General features: G+C 32.3%; 1 protein-coding gene across 3 annotated transcripts in view; it reads right to left on the bottom strand.

Moving 5' to 3' along the window:
- LOC119644582 overlaps nt 1–26,887 on the bottom strand; it is a 123,320-nt gene that overhangs the window by 9,937 nt on the left and 86,496 nt on the right. Inside the window, exon 1 of one of the 3 annotated variants that reach the window (XM_038044179.1) lies at nt 5–971. The exons of the other annotated variants lie outside the window; for them this stretch is intronic. Coding sequence (XP_037900107.1) covers nt 5–838 — 834 coding nt within the window. The 5' untranslated portion in view covers nt 839–971. Of the gene's footprint in view, nt 1–4; nt 972–26,887 lie in introns of those variants that run through there. 3 annotated transcript variants of the gene reach the window in all.

The following is a 26,887-nucleotide window of genomic DNA, read 5'->3' as shown; positions in this document are numbered from 1 at the left end:
TTACTAACACAGCATTTATGCAACGATCTCTTTCTGCTATACTTTCTAAACTCAAACTCATGGTCATTTTGATGTTATGTTGTTGGTGATGCTGCTGCAGTTGTTGCAATGATATTGGTAAATGGCAATTATTATTATTGTTATTATTGTTGTTATTATTATTATAACCCATTATCGCCAATTCGATGGTTGAGGCAACTTTTGCAATTGATGACATTACTTTACGTGCAGCGTTATTGTTGCTATTGCTGTTGTTATTGCTGCTATTGCTATTGCTATTGGTATTGGTATTACTTTGGCGTGTTAATGTGGCCGATTTGTGACCATCACGTGCATCTAAATTCTTTTTAGGTGTACTACGCGGCAACGTACCCCCGCTGCCGGGCAAAGACTTCATCATCATCATTGTTGTCATTGTCTGACAATGCTGCGGATGTTGTATCAATTGAGCCGTTGAATTAACTATATTTATAGGTGCTGTTGTGGTAAGTTGTGCTGGTACTGCGTTTAGCAAACAACCATTATATAATTGTTGTTGTTGCTGCTGTTGTTGCTGCTGTTGTTGCTGTTGCTGTTGCTGTTGTTGCTTATTGTTAATCATGTTAACTTCAATATTTTCTTTGGATACATTAGATATTATAGTTTCTTTTGCCTTAAAATTGTTGTTATTATTGGTATTTATTGCTTTGGTAGTCGTTGTTGCAATCGATGTCATTGCTGAAGATGATAATTGCGCTGACGCTGTGACAGTTGTTGGCGTTTGAGGTTTCGTGGATTTATTCAAATTTGAACCTACCGCACCGATCGGTTCTTTACGCTTATAACGGAACTTAATCATTTTGCCGCTTTTTCCTTAATTTCGATTAAATTCCATAGAAGGCGGGCAAATCGTGAGATGACGTATTTGAAATTTTTATAAATTTCTTTCTTTTCTTTACAACATATTTGCAATTGCTAAAATTATAATTTATGCGTTTTGTAAATTTAATATTTAACCCTTTCGATACAAATCAAATCAAATATTAATTTTGTTGTTTTCATAGGTTAATGATTTTTCAGTTTACGTGGACCATTTTTCTTTTCTGTTTTTTTTTTATTTTTTTTTTTTATTTTGAGAAAATGCTAAAGTCCCGTTATTTTAAGGATTCTTTATTTTTCGTTTTATTCAATAGTTGTTTTGTTTGCTCGTCTCTTTTTAATAGATAACAATAAGCAAACCTTGAATGCTATGAACTCAACATATGTTAAGCTTTCAATCAACAGTGAATTGAAGGCAGTCAGGAGAGTTTTTTTGTTATTTTTTTTTTTTACTTATCATTCGAAAATGGTATCAATTTACGATTGTATTTCTTTTATTTTATTTTATGTTCTTTTATTTTTTTATTATCCTTTAAGCCACAACACGTGCTATAAACGTATTTGTATAAATACAACCCTTTAAAACATGTTCTCACTTTTTATTGATTCTTGACATTAAGTAAATGGTCTGCAACTGTTGTCATTTATTTTCAAGTAACAAAAGGTAATTTGAAACAATTATGCAAAATCAGTAAAAAAAAAAAATAAATAAATAAATAAACAAAAAAAAAAAACAGGAAAAACAGTTAATTGTGCTAATAAGACTTCTTTAAAAACATCACCTTTAACATTTTCTTTCCTTTAATTTAGTTTCAATTTTCATCGACTAAAAGCATTTTCTTATATATATACATTTTACATTTTTTATAGCTTCCGTTTTTGTTATATATATATATATTGTTTAGAACACAACTATCTTTAGTTGCCTTAACACGTCATCTTAAAGTCAACTAATTCTATATTTGTAGTTAAAAAAAAAAAAAAAAAAAAAAAAAATAAGCGCAACTGTTATGCATTAATCTAAGGAAGAAAATCTCAAGCATCCCGTTAAAGAGTTACTTAAAGCTTTAAGTAAAACAACTTAAAGTAGAAGAATGAAAGTATGTTCAGCCTGTACCGAGCAAGTTTGTGTTTTCTAGTTTAATAGTAAGGAAGATTTCTTGGATTGATAAATGCCGTATATTTTTGCTGAAAATCAACTAAATCGAAATAAATAGCTGATTATGTTCCAAAATGTACCTCTATTGCTTAGATGGCTAACATATTACAAATATTTTAAGTGTTTGCATCAGTACCTTGCAAGCTAGAACAGATATCGATTTGAAATGTGGATAAGGACCCTATGCAAATATCATCTGTGATTGTCTTTTCTCATATTGAATTGAATTTCCGTCTAAGGGGTGGAGTAAATATGATTCGCGACTATCAAGTCAATATTGGCGGTTTCATATCTGAAATGCGTTAGACGATGTAGAGAATACTCAGTGGTTAAACGTATTTTATATATTACTAATTGGATGCGTACCTCTCCCTCTTTCCGCTTTTTACGAACGACCTCTGTGTAGCACTTCTATTCCAGGCAGCCTAAAGACATTGTTTGCCACTCAAAAAACTGTTATAAGACATTTTAACCATCATTCAGTTAACATTCTTCATGTCGGTAAGTGGCTACCCTGAAGAGAATGACAAGTATTCCATAATATTTTCACGTTCAGATCGATTTTGAAGTTAACATGTACATATTGACGCGAGGTTTAGTAAAATGAGACCCAAATATAGTTAAGCTAGAACTAACCACCCTTTACCCGGAGTTTACCAGCCAATCCAACACAAACTTAGATGGCTTAAGTGTCAGATATGACGAAAATAAAAAGCAAAATTAAATCTCAATATTAAAAATTAAAAAAAAAAAATCCTACAAAACTCGAATTAATATATTTTTGAATATTTCTCAGCAATTAATTAGATGTCAAATGCTTGTAGGAAAGGAAGGGCCTCACAACAATCAATATATCAAATGTAATGTTCAATGTTATAGTATAGTGTGATAGATTGGATTACAAATAATGAAAAGTGTATTATATTTGCAAATAACTTGCAAACGTTATGAAAAGGTTAACTTTCAATTTTTATATAGTACATATATAGTGTTATATGCAGAGGCCAAGAGAAACGAGTTGGGTGCTGAAAATGCAAACTGTTCATTCTGCGAATGATGGCGCGAAACTTTGCTGAAAAGTAATTTAACTCAATTTAATTGAAAATATTATATTAAGCATAAGCAGCACCTTGGGCACCTGTTGATATGAATGCAACTAAAATTCACTTGCACAGAATAAAAACTTTTCAATTACCCAGCGCTTAAGAGGTGAGACTTAAATTGCAGTTTAACCACAACGGAAGAAATGAATGTGTGGGCAATACAAGATATAGACATGTAAAACTTATTTCGACGTCTTTATCAAAAATTCATAATGAGGTTAAACCCTCATATATGTGAATAACAAAGGCACAAAAATGCAATCGCTTGAGGTACAAAGTCATTTTGTCTGTCTCGTTGATTTGCATAATTAGTTAATTGAACAACGCATCTTACCTTGAACATAAACCATATATTTTGTGGTTTCGTACAAATTTGAGTGACATTTCTTATATTTTCAATTGCAACATGCATCATTTCTATATTAAAGTGACACCTACTTCAGAAAATTTCTACTTCTTCAAGTAAAGCCTCTTTCAAAGGTAAGTTTAAGCAACGCTTTATAGCGCCCTATATAAAACATATATATATGTATATTGGCGCATATACATATATATGTGTGTATATGTGTTTTTATTTTAACAACACAATAACCACAAGAGCATATAATATAAACAACAGATGCAGGTGCTTTTAGAGTAAATACAACAATGTTACTATGTATACGTATATACAAGCCACGCCAATGAGAAAAAAACGAAGCAATAAAATCGAGTTGATATACATACAAAATTTAGATCTGATTCTTTCGTTGCCACAAATAAAAAAAAGAATAGGTATAGATACTGGTTGGGCCGTTTCGTTAACAACTCGCAATAAATACGTTAGGAAGATCTATTGTTTTAAGTGCGCGGAGAGGAATTTTAACAGACTCCCACTCCCTCTAATAGTCGCGTAAGTTCATCAAATATTTTTGTTTTTTCTATCGTAGAAATATCGTATCAAAGTCAATTCTCGCTAATTTTGGATAGATGTAATATGCCAGTAAAGTTCATTGCTTATCGTTTAGGACAATACGCTTGAAAAAGTAGCTTATTGCTGCTTTCTCGTCAAGTAACTTAAGTATGCCTCAACCTAAGCATGCCATTGCACCCTCATTAGTTTTAGCTAAATTTTAGATAACTAAAGTGACCTATGGCCCTATTAGCTTGGGTAATAACGACATTAACGATAGTTCAATAAATGATATTGGATGGCCGTTAAAATAAGACTACAAGGATAGCAGAGACTACGTTTGGCACATATCAAGGATGAAAATTTACGCATTAGACGGCTGATCGTACATTGGATGCCGCGTTTGTTAACGCTAGAACAAAAAAACCGAGTCACAATTCAAGGGCTACTACAGAGTTCATTCCTGAGCCAAAAACATGTCTGTGTATCATTTTTCATCAAAATATCTCAAAAATTTACAACTTAATGTTTAAACACAAGAAAGAGGGACGGACGGACAAGCTGTGATTGATTCAGAGAGTGATTCTGAATAGATCGGAATAAAAAAATAGGTATAGGACTATTTCAAGTCCTAGTGGGATTGCGACTTGCCGCACAAACGTAATATAATCTGTACCGCAAGTTGGTACAAAAATGTATTGAAATTTTAGAGCATCCTTTAAATGATTGCATCATTCTTCACAGGCGACTTGATCGATGAATGAAACTGAATTTTTCTACAAATTCCGAAAAAACAATCCATTGTGTTCCTAAAGGGTTAATAGACATTTTAAATTTATTTAACGCAAGAGAGAAAAGCATGAGATAGATAATAGGTTTTTACTATCAGTAATTTTTCTTGCAACTAATTTTTTCTTATATGATTTTTGCAAAACTATGATATTTTTTATATAAAATTGTTTTGAGCTAATATATCATGAGAGTACCATAAAAAGCGCACACTTAAGCTAAGAAAAGGCATTATTTAAATGTGGGTATCTTTTCTTTCTTTTTTACTTCTCATGAATAAATTTGATTTGTTTAATTTGTATACATTTGCATATAAAATTTTCGTTGTCTTCAGAAAACTCAAAACAAGTTCAAATTCTTTCTTATATACCTCACACTACTTGTGGCACAAGAGTGTATTTTTATAGACCCACCTTTTAATTTACCGATAAACTTGTCTCTCCATCCGTCCATCTTGTTGTCCTGTGTTCAATCTCCAGGTGAGATATTTTGATTTGAAATTAGATACACAGACATATTTTATCCCAAGGACGAAGGCTATTGAACCTACTATTGGACCACTTTTTTAACCCCCTCCCATATAATATCTTATTTTGAAATGTCGATATATGAATAATTGTCGAATGGCGTAGGGTATTTAATGATGGACTTGTTTCCTTTAATCAGATACTAAGGAATAATATCTGGCAGATAAGTAATTATGAAAGAAAAAAAACCAAATTTAAATAAGGGCTTTTCCTATTATAAAAAAATAGAAAAAAAATTGTGATTAGACCATGTGCTTCTCGCTCATAGATGACTCACAGAAAAAGTTTATGGAAATAAACGGTTGGTTATAAAAGAGAGAGAAAAAAAAAAAAAAGAATAAAGAAAATTGTATACAAAACGAAAAAAGATTAAAGCCAGTGACTAATCCAACTGATGTTTTTCTTGAAATTTATTTGAATGAGCAAAAGGGATTGAAACAAAAGCTTCGAGTTGCTCAAGACTTAAGAGCACAATAACGTTTATAAGCCATTCAAGGCTGAGCATATTTAGGTTATTCATAACATTAAACAAGTACTAAATCTATACAAAACAAGTAAGAACATTATGATCGGGCAACGCCGACCGTTAAACGCCCTATATTATTTCGCCTAGCACAGTTATTCGCTCGTTTTTGTAATAATGTATCAAAAATTATACACTATTTCCATGCAAAGGCATATCTTTCATAAATAGAAGGATTCCCTAGACATCATATAAGTGGTCCAAATTCGATAAGGTTGATTTCTTTATCAATTTGCTTTTATTAACCAAGTATCACCATTAACTATCGAAAATTATATCTCTTTGCCATATAAAGTTTCCGCTTTGACACGAACGGTTATATGAGTGAGCGCCGAACGAAATTTTTTATACTCACTTAGCACGACAACGTATTATTACACAGCGAGGTTTGTCCGAAAATTTTGAAAATTGCAATTTTTCCCCATATAACGACTTTTCACAACAAGGCGTGATATCGAAAGTGATTGAAAAAGCAGACCGATTCCAATCATTTTGAATAGAGTTCGCCGCTGTACCAAAACATGGTAGTTGGATAAATTTCATCAAAATATATCACATAAATTACGACCGGTAAATTTACATGGATACACATCTTACGGACAGACAGATAGGCTTAGATGGACTCGGAATACGCTTCTGTAGCGATCTAATTTAAAATCTTCTGGTTGTGCAAACAAGGTATACCCTGGATATAACTATAAGTTGACAAAAAAAAAAAAAGAAAAAGCAAATGCATTCAAAGAGTCAGTCCGTTGACTTAGAGGGGCAGGCAACATAAATTATTATTGAAGTTTTTGAAAAATCAGAAGATCCATTATACTTTCTTTGGAGGAACAAACCCACACTTCAATTTTGAAAATCTTACTGCTGCCACGGTGAGAGATGTAGTTACAGTAGTCATGCGTTACGGTTAACTAAAACCTTGAGTTTGGGTTTTTTTTTTTTTTGCATCCAATCACTACGGGGATGTCGGTTATTCGTCTAACACTGCGCGCTCACTACAGTTACGGTGAAAGTGAACCTTACCATACACAGTGATTGGATGCGCGAACTCTTACCTACTCGGAGGTACGGTCTCAATGAAGTCTTCGATCGCTGTTTCAACGAGTTTTAAAACATTTGTTAAAAATATTAATTTGTTTATCTTAGGATAATTACATTTTCATTTGTTTTATTGAAAGTTCCATTTGGCACATACTCTTCGGCTTTGTATATATAATTGCTATATAATTGCTATATAAATTGGTTGCTCACTAATATGAATGATTAGATATTTGAAACAAAATAGATAAAAAAAAAAAAAAAAAAAACAGTGAGTAATAAACATAAAACACATTTTTCTCGATCTTAACGAAGAAGTAAAGATTTAAGCGAGAAACTCAATTATTTTTAAGGAAACAATTTATTAAACAAAGCAAACTAAAGTTAGCTAAATAAGAAAACATGTAAAATATATACGAATAGTGGAATCAATATAGACGGTTAAGTTTTTATATTTGCTCATCTTTTCGCGTTTTTTTTTTTTTAATTATATTTTAATGCATAAATTTTGGTTTGAAATTCTCATACGCTTTGCAGCGATCAGGCTAACATAGCCAGGCGCTAGGCACTAAGTTTTTATAGCTCTGTCTAAACGCTAATACGTATTTATGTTGTTTTCCTACTTTTGGTTATTTGTCTGTACAAAAATTAGAGAGAATCTTATTCGATTCGCGAGTGCTACCCTTCATTCTTCCTGTTGTTTAATTTTGAAATCAAACTGAAACTTGACTCCCTCATGCCGTGTTAGCTTATGGTCAATAATTATCTCTATGATTTCTGTATTGAAAAGTCCTTAAAAAAGTGGGCATTTAAGATGCCGGCGAATCATAATATTAGTTAGGTTAGGATTTATCAGTAATAAGTTTCACTTATTAAACATTTTTTGCAGGCAATGCTTAGGCTACTCCGTACAGCCGTAAGAAGACCAATTAGATAACGGGCTGACCTGCCATGATATCGTTTCAGAATTCTACACAAATCTGCCATATCTACATATATATGTATGTATATAATATGAAGTTTATGATGAATGCATGTATGTGCGCGCGATCGGATCAGGAACAAGTGAAAGTAATGCAATTATACGCATATTTAGATGGCTTGAGCAGGCTTACGCCTTTTCAAAATGAATTCATTACCGATTAACATTGTTCATCGTTTTGTTATGAAACTAATGTCTTTCCTTTTTAGATAGAAGTTTAAAAAAAGAGGAAAAAAGAAGAGAAAGAAATGTTTAATTCATGAACTAATGCCACTAATGGCGTAAAACTTGTTAATTAAACAATTTGTTAGTTAACTGAGCATGAAAACATTTTTAGTAAAACACACAAATACATGTACATACATACATTGCATAGAGTAACCGACAATAATGCAATTACTAAATTAATTATATTTACTGCAATATTTTAAGCAAACAATATGCAATTTTTGTATCATGTCGATTTGAAAGTTCACGTTGTTGCTTTAATACTGAAATCCTGAAATGCTATAACATCAATTCATAGAAAATAGAAAGCAAAAGATTATATGAAATAAATAAAGAAATGATTTTTAATTGGAATTTCCCGCTCTTTTTCTCTCTTTCTCTCTCTCTCTCTCTCTCTCTCACACACACACACACACACACACACTTTTATGTATTCCTAAGAAAATAAGAATTATTAAGGAATATACATCTTGTTTCTTTCAATTAATCAATCTATGCCTTGTTATGTATAAGTTTAACAAGATAAATATTATATACAAGTATTTGAATAAATTATAATATTTCCCATTGCTCAAACTTATTTCAATAGTTTTATGTTGCGGTCTTGAAAATAAGGTAAAAATAAAACGGGAAATTGTAATTATATGCTATTGATTTCCTTTAAGAATAAAGCTCGAAGAACAACAGTTAATTGTAGTATAACAAAAAAAAAAAAAAAAAAAAGTGGGTGTTCCCATATAATATATATAAAACGGATGTCTGCATACATCGGCAGGCAAACATGTGCTCTTTAATCTTTGTTCTCGACTTGAATATGGATCGTGAGATTTGTTATGCTTAAAAGCAATTAATCCCACTAATGGCTTTATATATATATTTTATTAAATTGTTAAACATTTATTTGGGAAAAATGATTAACTTGACTAGACCTTGGAAAAATAAAAAAAAATGATTTTAAGAAAATGAAAAAATCAAATTAAATCAATTTATTAAAATGCTTAAACTTGCTATGAAGCAATTAATGGGTGTTGGTCATTAATCTTGCAATTGTCTCTTATGCACCAAGAAGAGAAAAAATAATAATAATAATATATAAGTAAAAATCATAAATCAAAAAGTTAAAAGTACAAAAATGACTTTATTATTTTAATTAGAAACAAAACAAAAAAAATTCTTATCATCATTTCCCAACGTATGAAAAAACGCATTGGACACCCCATTGTTGAAATTTTCAAGATGCACACAATTTTTCTTAAAGAGACGACATTGCTTATCTGAATAAATAGTTTATACCAGCTGATCAAATTCTTTTTTGAGCGTTTAGCAAATTGATTCTCATAACTGATGGGTTAGAGTACATAACGAGCTAATTAGAATTGTCTAAAATTGCTAGGGTACACATGGTATCCATTAGTCCACTGACACACGCTTAACTGGAAAATTTTTCGCCTTCCAGGGCAAAAGTATAGCTTTATTACTTTTTATGTCCTAACACGAACCGGACAAAATAATATGAATACGTGACATATGCATAATAATTCTTTATTACTAAGGTGTTGGTGCATCATTTGCTTATAGAACAGGTCTAAGAGATTCGTAACGAGTCTGGATGTGTTTCTAACAAAATATTGGGTCTATTCTTATGTCAAAGTATCCGCCAATTGCTTCTTCATTTCTTACTCTTCCCTCTAAAACTCTCCATAATGGAAGACTTCTGGCGAATTATTCTCCTCAGGGAAGAGATTTAATGATATTCAGATGTTCCTGAAAACCAAGACTTTTCGCAAGAGTAGTCGAGTAGGTAAGAATCGCCTCAGTATTTGTGGGTGCGAATCTTAGTGCGGTAGAGTTAATCTTGGGCGTAACTATAGTGAGCGTTCAGACATGACACTTACCCATTGCCTGCGGCCATCTAACTACGTCATTCCCTGTCCTCATTTCTGCTTCTTTCTGGCCGTTATCGTGTTGCACGAATAGGGTACATATCATGAGTGATTGAAAGACTGAAGCTTTGTCGCTGCGTGTATTGGCGGATTTTCATCTTGAACAGTTTACACGAAAGCAATGTTTGCCAATGTATAACAAGATAGCACTATAGCACCATATTGCATAGTGTGTATATTATTTTATTCATCTACTGCATTAACAATTATTCAGTTAAATATTGCCGAATTTTCATAAAATCAATGTAAAATTCCCTTTGAAGTCATTCTTGCAGGTTAACTCTAACTGCTTAGCTTTCTTTATAAGTATGCGAAAGATCTTTAATTAATTTTCAAAACAGGTACAATTGAATATAAAGACGTGTCTAAAATTGTTATCAAAGCTTTTGACTACTTATGCATTCTAATCTAAGCGTTCATTATTTATATTAAAAGAAAAGTTTGTAAAAAAGAGAAAAGAATACGTATTTAAGTATCGATCGTAGAATAAGTATCGATCATGCTTAAATATATGTATATGCAAATCAGGTAAAAAATAAAACTTTATACATATCTTTGAAGAAATATTTCGTACGATGTCTATGCATAAAAGTGTTCATAATCATAAAATTTTTATTATTTATTTGACGATTTTTTTTTTTTTTTTTTTTTTTTTTTTTTTGCTTTTCATTATAAGTGTTTTTACCACTTGTTGAAGCATTTTAAGCATACAAAGCAATTTGTTTCTCTCAACTCTTGCTCGTATACGTTCGAATGTTGATGGAACATTCGCTGAGTTATCCCTAAACATGTATTAACAACCAACAACTTACATTATGTTTTTGTGTAGGTCAAATATGATATTTTTATAAAAATGTTTGTCTGTTTCCGTTTATTTATTTATTTATTTTTTTTTTTTCTTGCTAACAAACTATAGAAGTGTAATAAGCACTTTGGCATCACAGCGTTGCTAAGAAGATGGATGGAGTCTCCCAAATTTTAACAAAAAAAAACTCCAATAGAGAGTGGACTATCAAGCCCTTATAATTTAAAAAGAAGGACAGCCTAAATCTGTTAGATGCTTATTACTCGAATTTAGTTTTTGTGTTGAAAGATGAAGACGAAGACATGATGAGTAATGAGTTGTATTTCTATATAAAAAAAAGTGCTAATTAGTCAGGTTATGGTTGCTGGAAAATCATTTCACGCGTAGACCTCATCCTTATTGACCTATTTGTTGCGAAAGTATCGCCGCGGATGATATAAAACATATGTTTTCCTCTATTCAAATCGCTTTAGCAGCATTCGGTTAAGAGGAATGTGAAAGTTAAGCAACAGACTTTACTGATTGTCATGTCGCAATCACAAGACATCTGCAAACATGGCTTGTATTTAATTCCTCCGCTACGAATAGCTGAAGTAGAATCTTAGGTTCGATAATGCAATCCGTGTATGGATATCAATGCCGCTTTAAGCGAATTTCCTTTACAGCTATGTACGATCATCGGTGATTCTCTGTCAAAGCAAAAGGAAAACTATAAATGTACAGCGAACGTTGCTGCGCACATATAATGCAGACGTATGTCCGCAGTTTGCACGTTTTTGCTTATGGTTGGTGAATCTGCACATCGACTGATTGACTGATTGTTCACTAAATTTGCTTTTTCAGATAAAATTTTATGATCGTAATCGCGTCTTCAATAAGCTGAGAGCGAGAGAGAGAGAGAGAGAGAGAGAGAGAGAGAGAGAGAGAGAGAAAGAAAGAAAGAAAGAAAGACATAGCTTAAGATCAAATACTGAGGTCGTGCATGGCCCTTTCCCCGAACTAAAAGCATTTTTTAAGATGTTATAGGTTTAAGTAAAACTTTGAAAACAACAAAATCAATATTTATTTATAAAAAAAAAAAAAAAAAAAAAAAAAAAAAAAAAAAGGGTTAATTTTTTTAGAGAAACGCTGCAAACGCATGTTATCCAGTCTATTAGTCCTACATAAACATAAACGATAATCCAAAGCAATATGTTTTAAGTAGAAATGTAGCTGTGATTGGTTTTATAACGATTTTTATCTTTTTTTTTTATTTTCTTTTTTTATTAACTTGTTTATCTATTCTCTTTTTGATCTTTTTTTCTCATAATCTTTTATCTAATTGATATTTTTAACAATTTACTTCATTTCGAATCGTTGCTATTTCTTTTCTTTCATCGTATCTTTCGTTTTCTTGATGCAGTAAAGCAAATTTGCATATAATTCTTATTTAACTCTACCGTATGTCTTTCTCACTTATATTCATTTCGTTTATTCAACACAAACAGCGTAGAAATAAATTCAAAAATTTTTTGTAAGACAGTAAGCAAGCAAGACGTTTAGGTAAAACCGTTAATAAGCCGTATTGAAAAATAAAACGTCTAAACGATCGTAAGTTTAACATTAAACTAAAACTTGTTTTACAGGTCGCCTCTCTGGTAGAAGTATCGCATACACGAAACAGCTCGTTTTACAATCATTGGCAGTAAAGTAAAATGCGCGGTTAAAACTCTCCGATGTAGATTTGTATCTCTGGCGACAAATAAATACGACAACAAACAGCCCCAGAAATCTGTTTACAAGAGAGTCGTGTTGCAAACTAATATGAACATGAGTTGAAGCAAACATAAAAATGGGGTAAGTTAACAGAGAGAAAGACTCACCTGAACTAAAACAAACAATGCAAGTAAACAACATAAAAAAAAAATAAATAAAAATTATAATAAAAAAAAAAAAATAAAAAATGAATAAATAGAAGGAAAAAAAGAAAAAGAAGAAAACGATACTTAGATATAAGAAAACCTTTACTTACTTGCTTATATGTGTGTGTATAGTGGAGGAGTTGAGAGTTTAACATGCATGTGACGCGATTTCAGGTAAAATTTCTTATTGAATAAGAGATTTAATATTAAATCTTCGAGTTGAAGAGATCTTTCCTTAAAGATTTTCTTCTTCTTTTTTAAATTCAGTTTCAAGTTTAGAAAACACACCTTGATATTTGCGGTTTAATTTATTGTACGTAGATTTGTAGATATATATATATATATATATGCATATGTATTTCTACGCATATGTTTATGTATATAAATATGTACATATCCATCTATATATGCATCTCACATACGTCAGACCGTAAGCATCTCGTCTTAGATTTTCTTGTTAAGCCTTTAAGGGTCATAAGGAAGTAATTGCACATTGAATTGTTATTTGAAGACTTGCATCTCTAAAAACAATTGCGTGAAGATGTATATAAATCTTTTTAAATACATAGATTACCATACAATAGGTAAAAGTTAGAATCTTAAAAACATACAATACATAGGAGAATGTCACAATTGATCGAATCTATGTTCAAAAATTACTATTGTTTTTCGCTTCTTTCCAAAAAACAAAAAAAAAAAAAAAAATGCATTCTATATTCTATGTCCCTTCCTTTCGGATGATAAAAGTGCTCGCAACAAATCCGTGCCGTCAAGAAATAACATCTACGAATGTTAGCAAAAAAATAATCAAACGAGACGTTCTTCGTCCTTTATCTTCATAATTCGTAAATTATGTTGAAGAGGTTAATTAATTTAACTTAAGCAGCTAAACGAAGTAGACGTGCTTTGTTTGTTACAAAAAAAAAAAAAAAAATCTTAAATCAATCACTAAAGCATTCGAGCATTTGTTTAAGAAAATATTACATGAAAAGCAAAACTCTTGTTGAAGTAATGACTTGGTGGCTAATGTTAAAAAGGTGGGTTAACTTTTCGCAAGCAAGGCCGTAGAAACACTAACGCTAACCTACCCAATTGGAACGCTGGATCATACGTCAACAATCAAAACATTGAAAACTCCCTTTCAATCTGTCACGGAATGTCCCCCAGGATGCGTGTGACACGACGAGTGTCAGAAAGAAGAGAAGAAAGAGCAAGCGATAGGAAAATGGTAGCTACTTACTAGTAGGTATGTGCCCAATCGATAAGTGTTTGACTGATATTGAAGAACTGCTATCTACAAGCCGTAGCCATCCTAATGAGGAATTAGGATAATGAGGAGGCTAATAACTTAGGCATAATAAAACTCTTAGCGTTTTAGCCTTTTTATCGCATTCAGATTTAAAGCGCATTCGAATAAAATTTTATGAAAAGTTGCTACTTGCTCACGCGTATCAATGACTGAAATTGTGCATTACTATGGTATGCTACGGTCTCAAGCTAAGAAAACACTTAAGTCGCGTTATTGTTATCCATTCTGATAGTTGATATATCGAGGCACTTTTATGAAAAGGTTCACTTGATTCCCAAGCAATATGTCCTCCTTGCCGTCGTGTCCAGTATGAAAAGTTAAAGGCATCACTTACAGCTTAGTTTACTTTTTAACTAACGAAAAGTTGATGATGCTATTCACGTAAGCAAAAAAAAAAAAAAAAAAAAAAAAAATAGAAAGGACGGGCTGAGAGAACGCTACTAGCAAAGTCGATCCACAAAACTTAGTTTCCTCTGGAATGTGCTAAATTTTGGAGGTCCAGTTGAAACTATTGAAGGCAAAAAAAAAAAGGCATTACTTGATGCAAGCCTTCGAATAACAACTCGTGAAATCGCTACGAACTCAAATTTCTCGAACTTAACCGTTGATGATCAGGTAAAATCCCTTGATCGACGAAATAATTTTCCAAACACCCAAAGTGTTTACCTTGAAAAAGAAGTAGTCGGGCTTTTTCGGCAGAAGAGTACAAATTAAGTTTTGCTATAATAACTTGATTTTAAAATACGAAAAACAAGGAGGTGCTATCAATATTCAGGCATTTAGTATATTGATCAAATTTGCTTCATACATATGCAGTTTTCATCGTTTTCATAACTTAGTTAGTATTGAAGTAAATTACGTCAAAAGTCGAGTAAATCAATCGCAGAAAGTTTATTAAACTTACGGAAAAACTTAACAGAAAAAAAAATGTACTTCGAGTGATTATTGATTTACGTTTTTATACCCATCACCGAAGGATTGATTTGGTCGAAACTTTCACAACGCGCAAACGGAAGCCTCGGAGACGTGACAGCTTGATTAGCATGAAATTTTGAATCGATATAAGCATGTCTGTCTGGACATCGGTCCGTTTGTCCGTCTGTGCAATGCCTGTTGTAAACATTTAAATTTTGATAGATACATTGCAAGTTCCTGGATGCAAATTGGTATTGTAAATGAGTCAAAGCGATTGAAAGGGACGCCTGCGGTAACAGATAAACTGAAAACACGTCTGTTTTTCAAAAGAAGAAAAAAAAAAAAATTGTTTTTTGCTCATTAGTCCTAAACTGCACCAGCTAAATCTACGATATAGCTACGAGCGTATATTCTATAGGCGTTGCTGTACTATCCGTACAAAAATGGGAAAAATTTACCACGCCTGCCCAATGCTATGGTGAATTTAATTTCCATTCTTATTTTGTTCAGCACTTTCAATACCACATGTAATATAGAAATTCTGCTCCAGTTTCAAATTTTGAAATGTACCTTAACATGTCCGTCTGCCCAACTGTGTAATGGGTGTGGTAAACATTCCTTAGTTAGCGAAAATGAAGATATCGCCAACAAATTTGCAAAAGAAAGTGAAAGAGACACACCTACAGCGCCCACACGCCTATGCGACAAACTCTGTAAGAATCTTTGCTTTCCCTACTTTTTTGCTTATTACTCATAAAATACAACATATACACTATGCAAATTTCCACCTTTAGTCTGAATTTTCAGCATCCACCCATTATTATAGAGTATGAAAATGTACTTATTTTCCTTTTTTTTTAGCGTTTTTTAGAAGAACGGTCACGGACGCGTATAAAAGATTCGGTCACGATCGCACTTAATTTTCTTCCTTATTCATTATTAGAATACAAAATTTCTATGTTACCTGATAAGATAATATTACATTGCTGCATCGTTATCAAGAAAACTGAGGTCAACTGATTAAGTCAAAGTTTGCATTATACTCGGTATACAAAAATTAAAAAATGTAAAGCTCTTTAATAGGTCTGCCAAAGTAATAATACGCATTGCAATGAATGTTTGTTCCAAAGCGACGAGATTCATACCAATTAAATAGTATAAGGAAAGGTGAACAGATGAAAGGATTTTACAAACTTTAATATGTCATCATGGATATGCAATAAATTTAAAAATCATACGCTAACAGATATATTATATCTATCTATGTATTTGTTTATTAACGATCGGTTGGGGCGTCAAAATTGCTTTCAATTTAGGTCTGAATTCCTGAATTTAAGTTGAGATCGAAATTGCGTGTAGACTATGCTTTAATATGTAAATAAAAAGTGACGAGTGACGAATGACTAGTGCCGTTATTTAAAAACGGTATTTATTTCAAAGAATTATTTTTATATTTGCCTTTCAATGTAAATTTAGATAAGAACTTATTTTAATTTGTCTAGACTTGAGTAATTGAAATTTAACGTAAACTCATTATATATGTATACATTAAACATAAACATACGAATGCTTTCATGAATGCTTTCGTATGTACCGTTTATTTAAGGTGTTGTTGCTCAATACCGCTCTGGTAACAATTTTTAATGCAATAAGTGTTTTTTATATCATTTTGTGATACCATATATATATACATACATACATACATACATACATAAATCTTTATAGAGTAGAATTGTCACTTTTTCTTCTTTTTTTTTTTTTTTTTTTTTCTTTTATATCTGCTACACAACGATTGAGAGCGTACTGATAAAATCATTCTCCTTGTGATGACTAAATCACAAGTGCAATGCAGAGTGCGTGGCAATGAGATACTGATTTAATTTAATCGAATTGAAAATTGAATGAATAATTCTGAATCCATTCTCTTGCATAAAATTAAATTGTTTTCTCATTAGAAATGCAAGTCAGCCATATGTTCTCACAAGGAGAAAGAAAGTAATAATAAATGGACCATAGTATTTTATAGCTTCCAGGAGCTCGATCCACAAAATTTATTTTCAGTTTTTTGATCAATACTTGCTAGATGCATGGACTTTACGAAGTTTGCCTGCAACGTTTTCAAATCTGTTTCTTCGGTATGAACAAAGGCAAGGGTAGGTTAAGCATACGCGAGTGATATTTTTGGGTTCTAACAAGTGGAATGTGATGCATGAAAGAGCCTCGAATGATGATTCTTTAGAGAATAGACATAAGGTTCTTGCGTTCACATATTTCTAATGATAAATTTTTATATAAGCGAGTATATTACAATATATATTATACTATTGCTAGACGTATTGGACGACAGCTCGGAATTCCGAACAGCGTAGCAGTTGATAAATCAGTTGTTTCTAAACGTTTGCATGCCATTTTCCCTGTTTTCGAAGGGAACGACTACCTTGCGAATTGACATTTTGAACGGTTTTAACATCGTGGTTTCATTGATTGCCAGACACACAAAGAGGCATTTTCGATACAAGGTGAGCCTGTTACGACAATTTCAAGCACAAGTCATAGGTTAGTGACATATGGCGGGATCAGCGTGGTGCAGTGTATTACGAGTTACTAAAACCGAACGAAATTCTCTACAGCAGATGTCTACTGACGTCATTTAAACAAATTGAACGATATTTGCATAAAATACTTGCGCGTAACGGTTAACGCACGCAAAGTTATCCTCGGTCACCTGTTGCAAGGTACGCTATTGCAGCTTGAATGCATTTTCTAATTACCACTTGTTCAGATCGATGCAACATGGCTTTGCAGGCACGTGGTCTCGAAATGCTGAAGAAGTGCGAAAATGGATCGTTGCCATGTTGCCGGAACGATGACTTTTGCAAATGAAAAAATGATCAAAATACATGCAAGCACCTAATATATGTCAGAATAACAAATTCTTTTCTTTTTTTTGTTTTTTTTTTTTGTTTTTCTTTTTTTGGAATCAGTTCGAAACAATCCCTTTTTAAATGCTTGGTTCTAAATCAATTCATTTTTCATTTACATTTAGCTTAGTAACAATAAATTGTCAATCAATTGTCTATTTGTTACTATAATTTATGACAATGCAAGAGTCACCATTGCAATGCATATATGCATGCATGCATGTATGTATGTATGTATATACATTTAAGATTGGCAATAGTGCACATATACCGTAATATATGTATTAACTAAATCTGTTTTAATTCCATAGAAACGAATAAAAACATTCTTGTCATCTCGTTATTTGTCAATTTGTCTTGCCTACAGACGCTTAGATTTAACGTGCACGTGCCTCGAATTTGAGTCGCTTATTTAAAACAAAAAAAAAAAAAAAAACTAAAAAATTAAAAATAAAAAACAAAAACAAAGATAAAGGCAGTTGTGTAACCATAAATTACATACATTCGCTTGTTAAATTTTTGTCTTCAACTGCACGAAACTAAGCGACAATTAAACTAAAAGATCTTATCGTGGGCCAGTTTCAACTCTTAAAAGATGCTTAATGGGCATTATACTAAGAATATAGATGAATATCTCCGTTTGCGATATGAAAGGAAATTTACAAAAATTATTTTTACGTATAATCCTATAATAACTTTGGCATTAATGTTGGATAGTTCTATAAGCAGTCGTAATAGTCGTAGTAGTAGTAGTAGTAGTAGTAGTAGTAATTTGTTTTTTTTTTTTTGTTATTTACACTTGTGTTCTTAAATTTATTTTTTACTTAGCAATCACAACCGAGAATATGTTGGATAGTTTATGTAAGCTCTTCTTCTTTATCAAACTCTTCTAATGATTTCCTTGAATAATTCTTGCATTGATTGTAAGGAAAGGGGATCCTTAGAAGTGAATTTTCGATACGAATGAAAAGACGGTTTGAAAACAAACCGAACTATCTATGGCGTGGGCTTGCAATAAATGTAGCATATATGGGATTGTTCCTTCCTTCACTAGTAAACGGACCGAATTGTGAGACAATATTTTCCCAAACAATTTCGGTAAAAGTCGGAATATTGATGACAAGAAAACCACTTTCCTATCAATTTTATTCAATAAGACTTGTTTGAAAGATTAGAGCTTCGATTGCTGCTTGAATTACTGCGCTCTCATTGTGTGCGGACATGTCAAGCTTCATAGAAAGTAACGTTTTCAGAAATATTGCCTCAATGCGTACATTATCGTAAATGAAGAAACGAGCGAACGCTCAAATTTCTATTGTAACAATGTAGAAGTAATCATACAACAAATCCATTGGCAGATTATTTGCTATATATATCCTGTATCCTGTATTCTTTGCACATTGCATCGATCAGTTATCATTTTTTTAGTTTATTAATAAACGCACCTTTCAACGGAACTTACATATCAAAGGGAGCGGAAGCGCAACCTAAATAGCTCTCGAGAGTTTAATTAATTGATAATTTTCTTACATAGTATGCACTATAATGGTATGAGTTTGAACTATAGTTCAAGATTTCTGAGGAAACGAGGAACGAATGGCGTTCGTAGATCTATGCAAACGTGATATATAAAATCTATAAAATAATACATGATTAATGAATTTTATGCTCTTCTATCATTTACACTCAGATACATATAAAATAAAATCCATGGCTTGCCTCTGACTGACTGACTGCATGAGTCATTGAATTTACAGGAGCACAAAATGAAAACAGCGGCTAATCATAAAAACCTTTACACATTTAAATATCATTTTATCATTTTATGTTACAACATCTTGACTGTTCTTAATAGTTTTTTTTTTTTTTTTTTTCTTTTTTCTTTATTTATTTATTTTTTTATTTTTTTTTTTGCTCGATAGCATAACAATCCTAAGGTTTGAGTCATCATGAATTTTGTTATGGAAAAAAGTTTTAAATACATGCGGGAACAAAGAACACACATATAAACATATGAAGGAAAAAGACTGTTGGCCAAAAGCAATTCTTTTCTTTTTTTTTTTTTTTGTATATTTTCCAAAAAACAACTCGAAATTTGTTCAGAAAGGAGAAATCGAGGTGTGTGCCTCATGTTTCAATTTTTCGAAAAATATTTTCAATAATAAAAATTTAATTAACGCATATTAAATATTATTTTTCGTGCAAAATATTCACGAGGTTTGGAAAAAGATTAAACATTTCGATTAGTTATAAGCTTTGTCGTGATATGAAGCCAAAGAATTCTTTTTAAATCATCAATATTTTGTATATATATATATATATATAGTGTTTTCCATCCATTCCATTTTGTCGGAACTGGACAGCAGCCTAGGTTGGCCAATTGTAGACTTGCTGCCAAGAAGGATCGACGATATTTCATAGGGGAACATAAGAGGAAAGAATTGCTTTCTCTATGATTATTAACTTTTCAACGACGGCGTGGAAAGACAACAAAGTTGTTACGTCCTTATCTATTTATATATTGGCTCGCAATCTGTCCATATTATCTATCGATATGATAAACGATTAAAACCATAAGATTGATATTTCTCGCCCAAAAATAGTGCACATGGGTGAAGTGGACTTGATGAATAGCCACTTAGGTCACCTTCGCATACCAGTCAAAAGTCGCAAATAGTCCCTACGCCTAATCTACCATCTACTGGACGATCCTTGAACGCGTATTTATTGTTACGAATATGCCATTTTCATGGTATGAGTTTTCATGAAAATTCGTCGATTTTCTAAGAAACTGAAACAAGTATACATTTATGGCGTGTCATCTGCGCCATGCAGCTAACGACTGGCGAAAAGATTAACAATAATTGACAGAAATTTAGCGGAAGAACATATTAAGGGATTAAAAACTTGACGACAAAGTAATGGTTGTATGATTTGTAAAAGAATGTATTAGCAGAATATATGCAGTAAGAAGGGGAGAGTCGAAAAGTCAATCGAAACTGAGTCGAGAAAATCAAGTCAAGAGAGTGCAATTGCAATACTCGAACGGACAAGACTAGAACGTGAATTAAAACGCTGTAAATCTAAGTTCGTGTGTATAGTTTGTAAAATAGATCGTCTAACAGTTGTAAATAAAGTCTACACGAGGCTGCGAAGTTAATTTCACAAAAGACGGTTTGCATTGCGCGATGTAATAGTTCTAAAGTTCATCATTTTGAAAGTCCTGAGTAATGCAAACAAACACAATGCTTAAGAAAAGATTTGAGTAATCCGTCATAAGTGATGGATAGAATCTTGCAATGGCTTAGGTGGGCTAGCTAGGGAGGAGTTAAGTTCAATAAAAGCTATTTGCCTTTGAAAGAAAAGGACAGGTCTTGGGTGGTTGCAGTGAGATTAATTCTATCTAAATTGCTGGAGTTTTTAGAGAAATAAGCAAAAGCAGTTTTTTTTGACTTCAAAAACCTAAATCTAAAATTGAAAACATGCAAAACGCGAATGTTAATTGTATGATCAGATTAAATTAAGGATTATTAGTAAAAATATTACAAAAGTTGATTATGTGCATTGAACATTTTGATCGCGCCTCTTATGAACGATAGCTCAATTCCTAACCTAAGTGATTGCTATCCTTTTTTCAAATGCAAGCCTGAAACAGTAGACCAAGTTCAAGGAAGAAACTTATGTAGAGAAATAAATTTCTTTAGTTGTTAAATAAAAAGCAACAAAAAAGCAAACATACCTTTTAGCCTTTCCGGCTAATTATTATTGTAAAAATTTGCTAAAGATTTTCTTTTTCATTTCTTTGGATTTTTATTTAATGCATATAAGTGTATGTTTGATCGCTTAGTTAGTGCATAGCTATTGTCTCTGATTCATTTTACCATTTGGTTTTTCTTATTTCTCAAATTGATGGAATGAATGAAATTTCATGCATGAAATATCCTACTACGCACGTTTACCAACTCAATGACGAATTACATTAAAGATGTTGTAACGTTTATTCGTTTTTTTTTTTTTTTTTTTTTTTTTTTTTTTTTTGTCTTCCTCTTGCATTGAATCCATCGATTACAAGGTTTGCTTTTATTTTTTTAAAAATATTTTTGTTATAATGAATGAACACCTCTATCTGAATGCTGGCGGTTTATAATATAGTCTGCAGTCTAGCAGTCGTCTGTAAGAAATAAAATGTGAATTTTTTATAAGCATTTCGGAGATCGGATTGGTTTAAGCGTTATGTGTTTATATGTCCGCCAGCTTGTTAATGAAAATTCTGACGATACAACCAAACAATCATTAAGAAAAAAAGACTTTTACAATCGCTATCTTAAAAACGAGTAAAATATATCTGTCTAATAACAGAGTAAAAGTGACTTTTCAAATCTCGTGGGCAATGTATATTCCATTTTCGATTTTCGATTTTCAATTTTATTTATTTTTTATTTTTTGTCTTTTGTTATGCTGGTACACAGTTGTTGACTTTATCAGCAATTTTACATTTTTAGTTTCTTTTTGACACATATACATATGTAGGGTGTGAAAAATAAAATGAAGTACCGCAACTCATTTAAAAGATTGAGTGTGGCATTTGGGGCGAGTCTACTTTGAGTCAAAAATATGTTTATAAATGAGACAAGCTCTTCACAAAAGGCCGAGAAGATGTTAAGGACAATGCCTGGCCTGGATGCTGCAACCAATCATCAACAACCGATGAAAACGTTTGAAATATTGAGAAAAATTGTTATGGAGAATTATCGCATCATCGAATTTGGGGAGTGCCTGAGAATGTCGGCATATCGGTCGCTTCACGCCATGCAATCTTTTTGATATGTTTTGGCCATGCAACCTCATGGGCATTGCATTACACGTGAATCAATTTTTCGCAATTTATTGGTCAAAAACAACACGGACTTGACCCACCTGGGACTTTCTTCTATTCCAAAAACCGAAAAGACTCACGAAAGGACTGTGTTTTACCACGATAAAGGAGATAAAGTTCGCGTCACCGAAACAGCTCAAGGCCGCTGCCACAAGCGTATATCTAAACCGGATTACGTTGAAGGGGACAAAATAAATATTGATGTATAAATTGTTCAAGACTAATAAAAGGTCACCTTCGTTTTTTTTTTTGAATATATCTCGTATATTGACTTGACTTGCGGAAGTCTGGCTGCCAGAAAATCTTTCGATTGACCGATTGGCACTCCATGCATTTATGTTTCGGTGATGGACATCTTCTAAAATGGTTACAATTCCCTTATCGTACCTAATTAACTAACAGGGACTAATTATGATTACGAAAATAAGTTCCGATGATTCGATTTGCTCGTCTATGTCTTTGTTTAAGACTCCATTTAAAGCTTGATCTTAACTTTTCTTGATTAATATGCCAGTGTTGAACGCGATCACATTTTAAATGGGTTCGCCTACAAGTGTGCGAGTCTACAAACATGACAAATTGAGTCCAAATATATTTAGAGCATATATGTCTATGTATAGCATAGTATAGCATAGTATCTATCGATCTAAACCGAACATCATCAATGTTTCATTTATTTATTTCCTTTTTGTTTTGAAAATGTTCTCTCTTTTAAGTTTTGCCTGATCGAGTTTTATCGGTTTCTGAAGACATCAAGGTGTAATTAATTAGGCAAAGCAAGGTGACATGAAAGCTCAAAAGTTATTTTCAAGTTAAAAAATTAAGCTGACATGATCTCTGAATGACGAAAGGAAATTGATATAACACAATATTCTCAATGACATTAACAAATCTTTTTTAATATTTATGCTAAAAATATAAACTGCAAAGCATAAGCTTTCTCGTTGCAAATTCAATAAACTAAAATTGCAATTAATTTAAAATGTTTTTATATTCCAAAGGTAAACGAACGAGCGGAACAACCACTAAATAAACATAAAATTGGAACTAATTTCTCTTATCACTATTTTTTTTTTTTTTTGGTTTTAGCATAAACATCTCAATTTCAATGATTTTGACGTTTAAGTTTAAAAATTAAGTAAACATTTGCTTATGTAAATATAAAACGTGATTTCGCACACATTACTATAATTGTTTATTTAAATGTATTGCTATAAAAAATCCAAGGCACAAATACACATTTATCATGTTTGCGCATGGTTTGGTTGGTTTAAACATTGAGGAGCAAAACATATCCGCAAAAGGAATTCAATGGATTTTCTAAAATAATTGTCGAGTCGATGTGACATTTAAAAGCTAATATGCAGAACACACACGCGGACTACAAGTAAACTATCTAGCATTTCTAGCATATGTGTGCGGTTTATCGAATGGTGGCATGTTATGCACTCACCCAATCAAAATAAGTTTTTGATTTGAACTTTTAACCGGCTCTCGCTTAGATCGATTTACGGTGTAGATTGCAACAAGAAATCGAAGAAGGAGGATCAGGAAGAATGTATTTATATAGGCAGATCACGCCTGTTTTCAAATGTAGATTGAAACATCAGCTAAAGGTAAATGAGTTCAACCTCAGATCTTTTTTTTGTAACTATTTACCACAAGAGAGAGTTCCAACATTCGAGAAGGCTATACCTGAGTTTAGTCAGACCAATATGCCTCTGTTGAATGTTGGATGAATATTGACAATAGACATTGCACAGACGGACAGACGGACAGAAGGACATGCTTAAACCGATTCAACATTTCTTGTTGATCAACGTTATATACACTTTGTGGGCTCTCTTAAGCTTCCTCGTCGGCGTTGCAAACGTTTTGACACAATCAATGTACCTCTCATCTTTCAGTGATATGCATAAAAATTGTATAACATGTTACGCTATATACACCTTTCACTTGATTTCAAAATACACTTGTTTCAGTTTATTTCACCCTATGTGTACTATAAGTATTTGTAACTTTGTTTAGGTTTAATTTGGTCCCTTCAAGGGCGCTTTTTACTTCGGTTTTTTTTTTTTTGTCCGAGCAATTTTAATAACATGCTTGAGATCTACAGATGATCTTACCTTGAGCAGACATATATTTTTAAGAGGTCTTTGATGCATAACTTTGTGTCTAATGCACTAACATGCCCAAATGCACAATGCGTGAAAAAAATGAAGCAATCTTTAGAAGAAAAAAAAAAAGCCGAAAATTCTACTGGCTTTGGTAGCAGGAAAGTGCAAGCGATTTTATACTTTCAAGTGGAAATGATTTGCAGCCATCTTAGAGAGCACTCTCAATAGCTAAGCTTCCAAAGTCCAAAGTGCATTTAAGTGCAATTGTTTCGCACCTAACAGTGATTTATTGCAGGAATTTGTCATTTGATAGAAGACGCTCTGTAGGATGAGACGGGCAATTTGAGCAGTAGGAAAAACAAGTAAATTGAGATATCATTTAAAAAATAAGCAAAATAGAAATTGTTATAAAAAAAAAAATAAATAAATATTTGTGTGAGAAGAAAAGAAGATACACAAAAGGTAACGAGTATGGACAGAGAATATTTTAAATAAATTTTAATTATTGCATGAAAATAGTTATTTGCCCTATTCACAGTAACGTTTATATATGATTGTTAGACACAATTAAAAATATCTTTAATTATATGTTAAACTTCATTTGTAATTACATGAGACTGTAAACTTTCTTGGATAATAACTTAAGTGTACATTATTTATATGATTCTATTTTGACACGCAAATCCATCCAGATATCCTATACAGATCTTGAACGCATTTAATAATAGTCATTTGTCCATTCGCCCCTTTCAATATCTGGCACGAATATCTTCTATATTCTTCGTAACTGGCAGGGAAAGCTAAATGCATTATTCAATCAGTTCCAAGGAAACGTGTTAATAAAACGAGCATGATTCATCCACACAAAAATATAAAAGAAAACACAACTATGCCAAGTTGTGGTCACTGTGCGATCAACTTTGCAAAGTACTGACAAACAGAAAGGGATTTGTATGAAAGTATTAAATATTGAAAATGTTGTTTATTTAAATTTCATTAGAATCAAAGTCTTCTTATCACAATGCCTTAGGCAAGCTTTCCTTTATATTAGATGGCATACTCTACTCTGTATTAAACGAAAAAAAATTACAATTTAAGAAGAGATTGATGATCTTAAAGAAATTTTGCTGTGAACAGCTAGCTAATGGTCAATGTAACTCTAAGTGCTCAAAAGAAATGTTTAGGAATATTCTGAAAAATTCCGAAAAGTAATAGTTTTTCAGGGGACATTAAGTCGTTTGTTTATATTGAAAATATAAAGTGGAATGAAAGTCTATCAATGTAGCGCAAAAGTTTGTTTCATTTTATTTGATTTTTAGCAAGGCGAGCCATTCTACCACGCGCACATAAGTATCGGACGGCAAAACAATCGAGCTCCGCTTTCATTTTCGGAAATTTGATATAAAGGCAATCACGCGATTATAATTCTCTTCCGTTTGATCCAAAGAAATCATGATTTTTCTACGCACTATCGAGATCTGGAAAAAAACTGAATCTAGATATAAGCCAAATTTAGATCTAGATTCCTTCGTAAGTCACAGCAACTTCGTGTGTTCAACATTAAACAAAACTTCAAAGTCAAGAAAATCAAATCGTTTGAAATGACACAGTCTGCGTTTTAATAGAAGAAAGCATATGAAGATTTCAAGCATTTTTTTTTTTTTTTTTTGTTAGTATTACCAATCACTTGGGAGAGGTCCCCAATTCGCAGTTGACGGCTACAGCCTAGTAAATGTGTACTCAATTCATAAGTATGATGCCTTTACCGACTGACGAGCACTCACAATAGCTACAACTAAAGTAAACTCGGTCGCATTAAAATTTCAATACGCGAACAAAGACTTGGTAGTCGCGATTTTTACCTACGCGGCTACTCATGCGCAGTACAGCCAGCATAGTAACTCCGTTTAAGCTAACACTACATGTGAATAAGAAACCCTCCTCTGAAGTAAACTGTCGCAGACAAATTGAATGTGGATGTGTGGGTATTTAACCTGA

Source organism: Glossina fuscipes, unplaced genomic scaffold (assembly GCF_014805625.2).
Source record: "Glossina fuscipes isolate IAEA_lab_2018 unplaced genomic scaffold, Yale_Gfus_2 0, whole genome shotgun sequence".
NCBI classification, from domain to species: Eukaryota; Metazoa; Arthropoda; class Insecta; order Diptera; family Glossinidae; genus Glossina; species Glossina fuscipes.
Note: the sequence above shows the minus strand (reverse complement) of the source record. Positions and strands in the feature narration are given on the sequence as shown.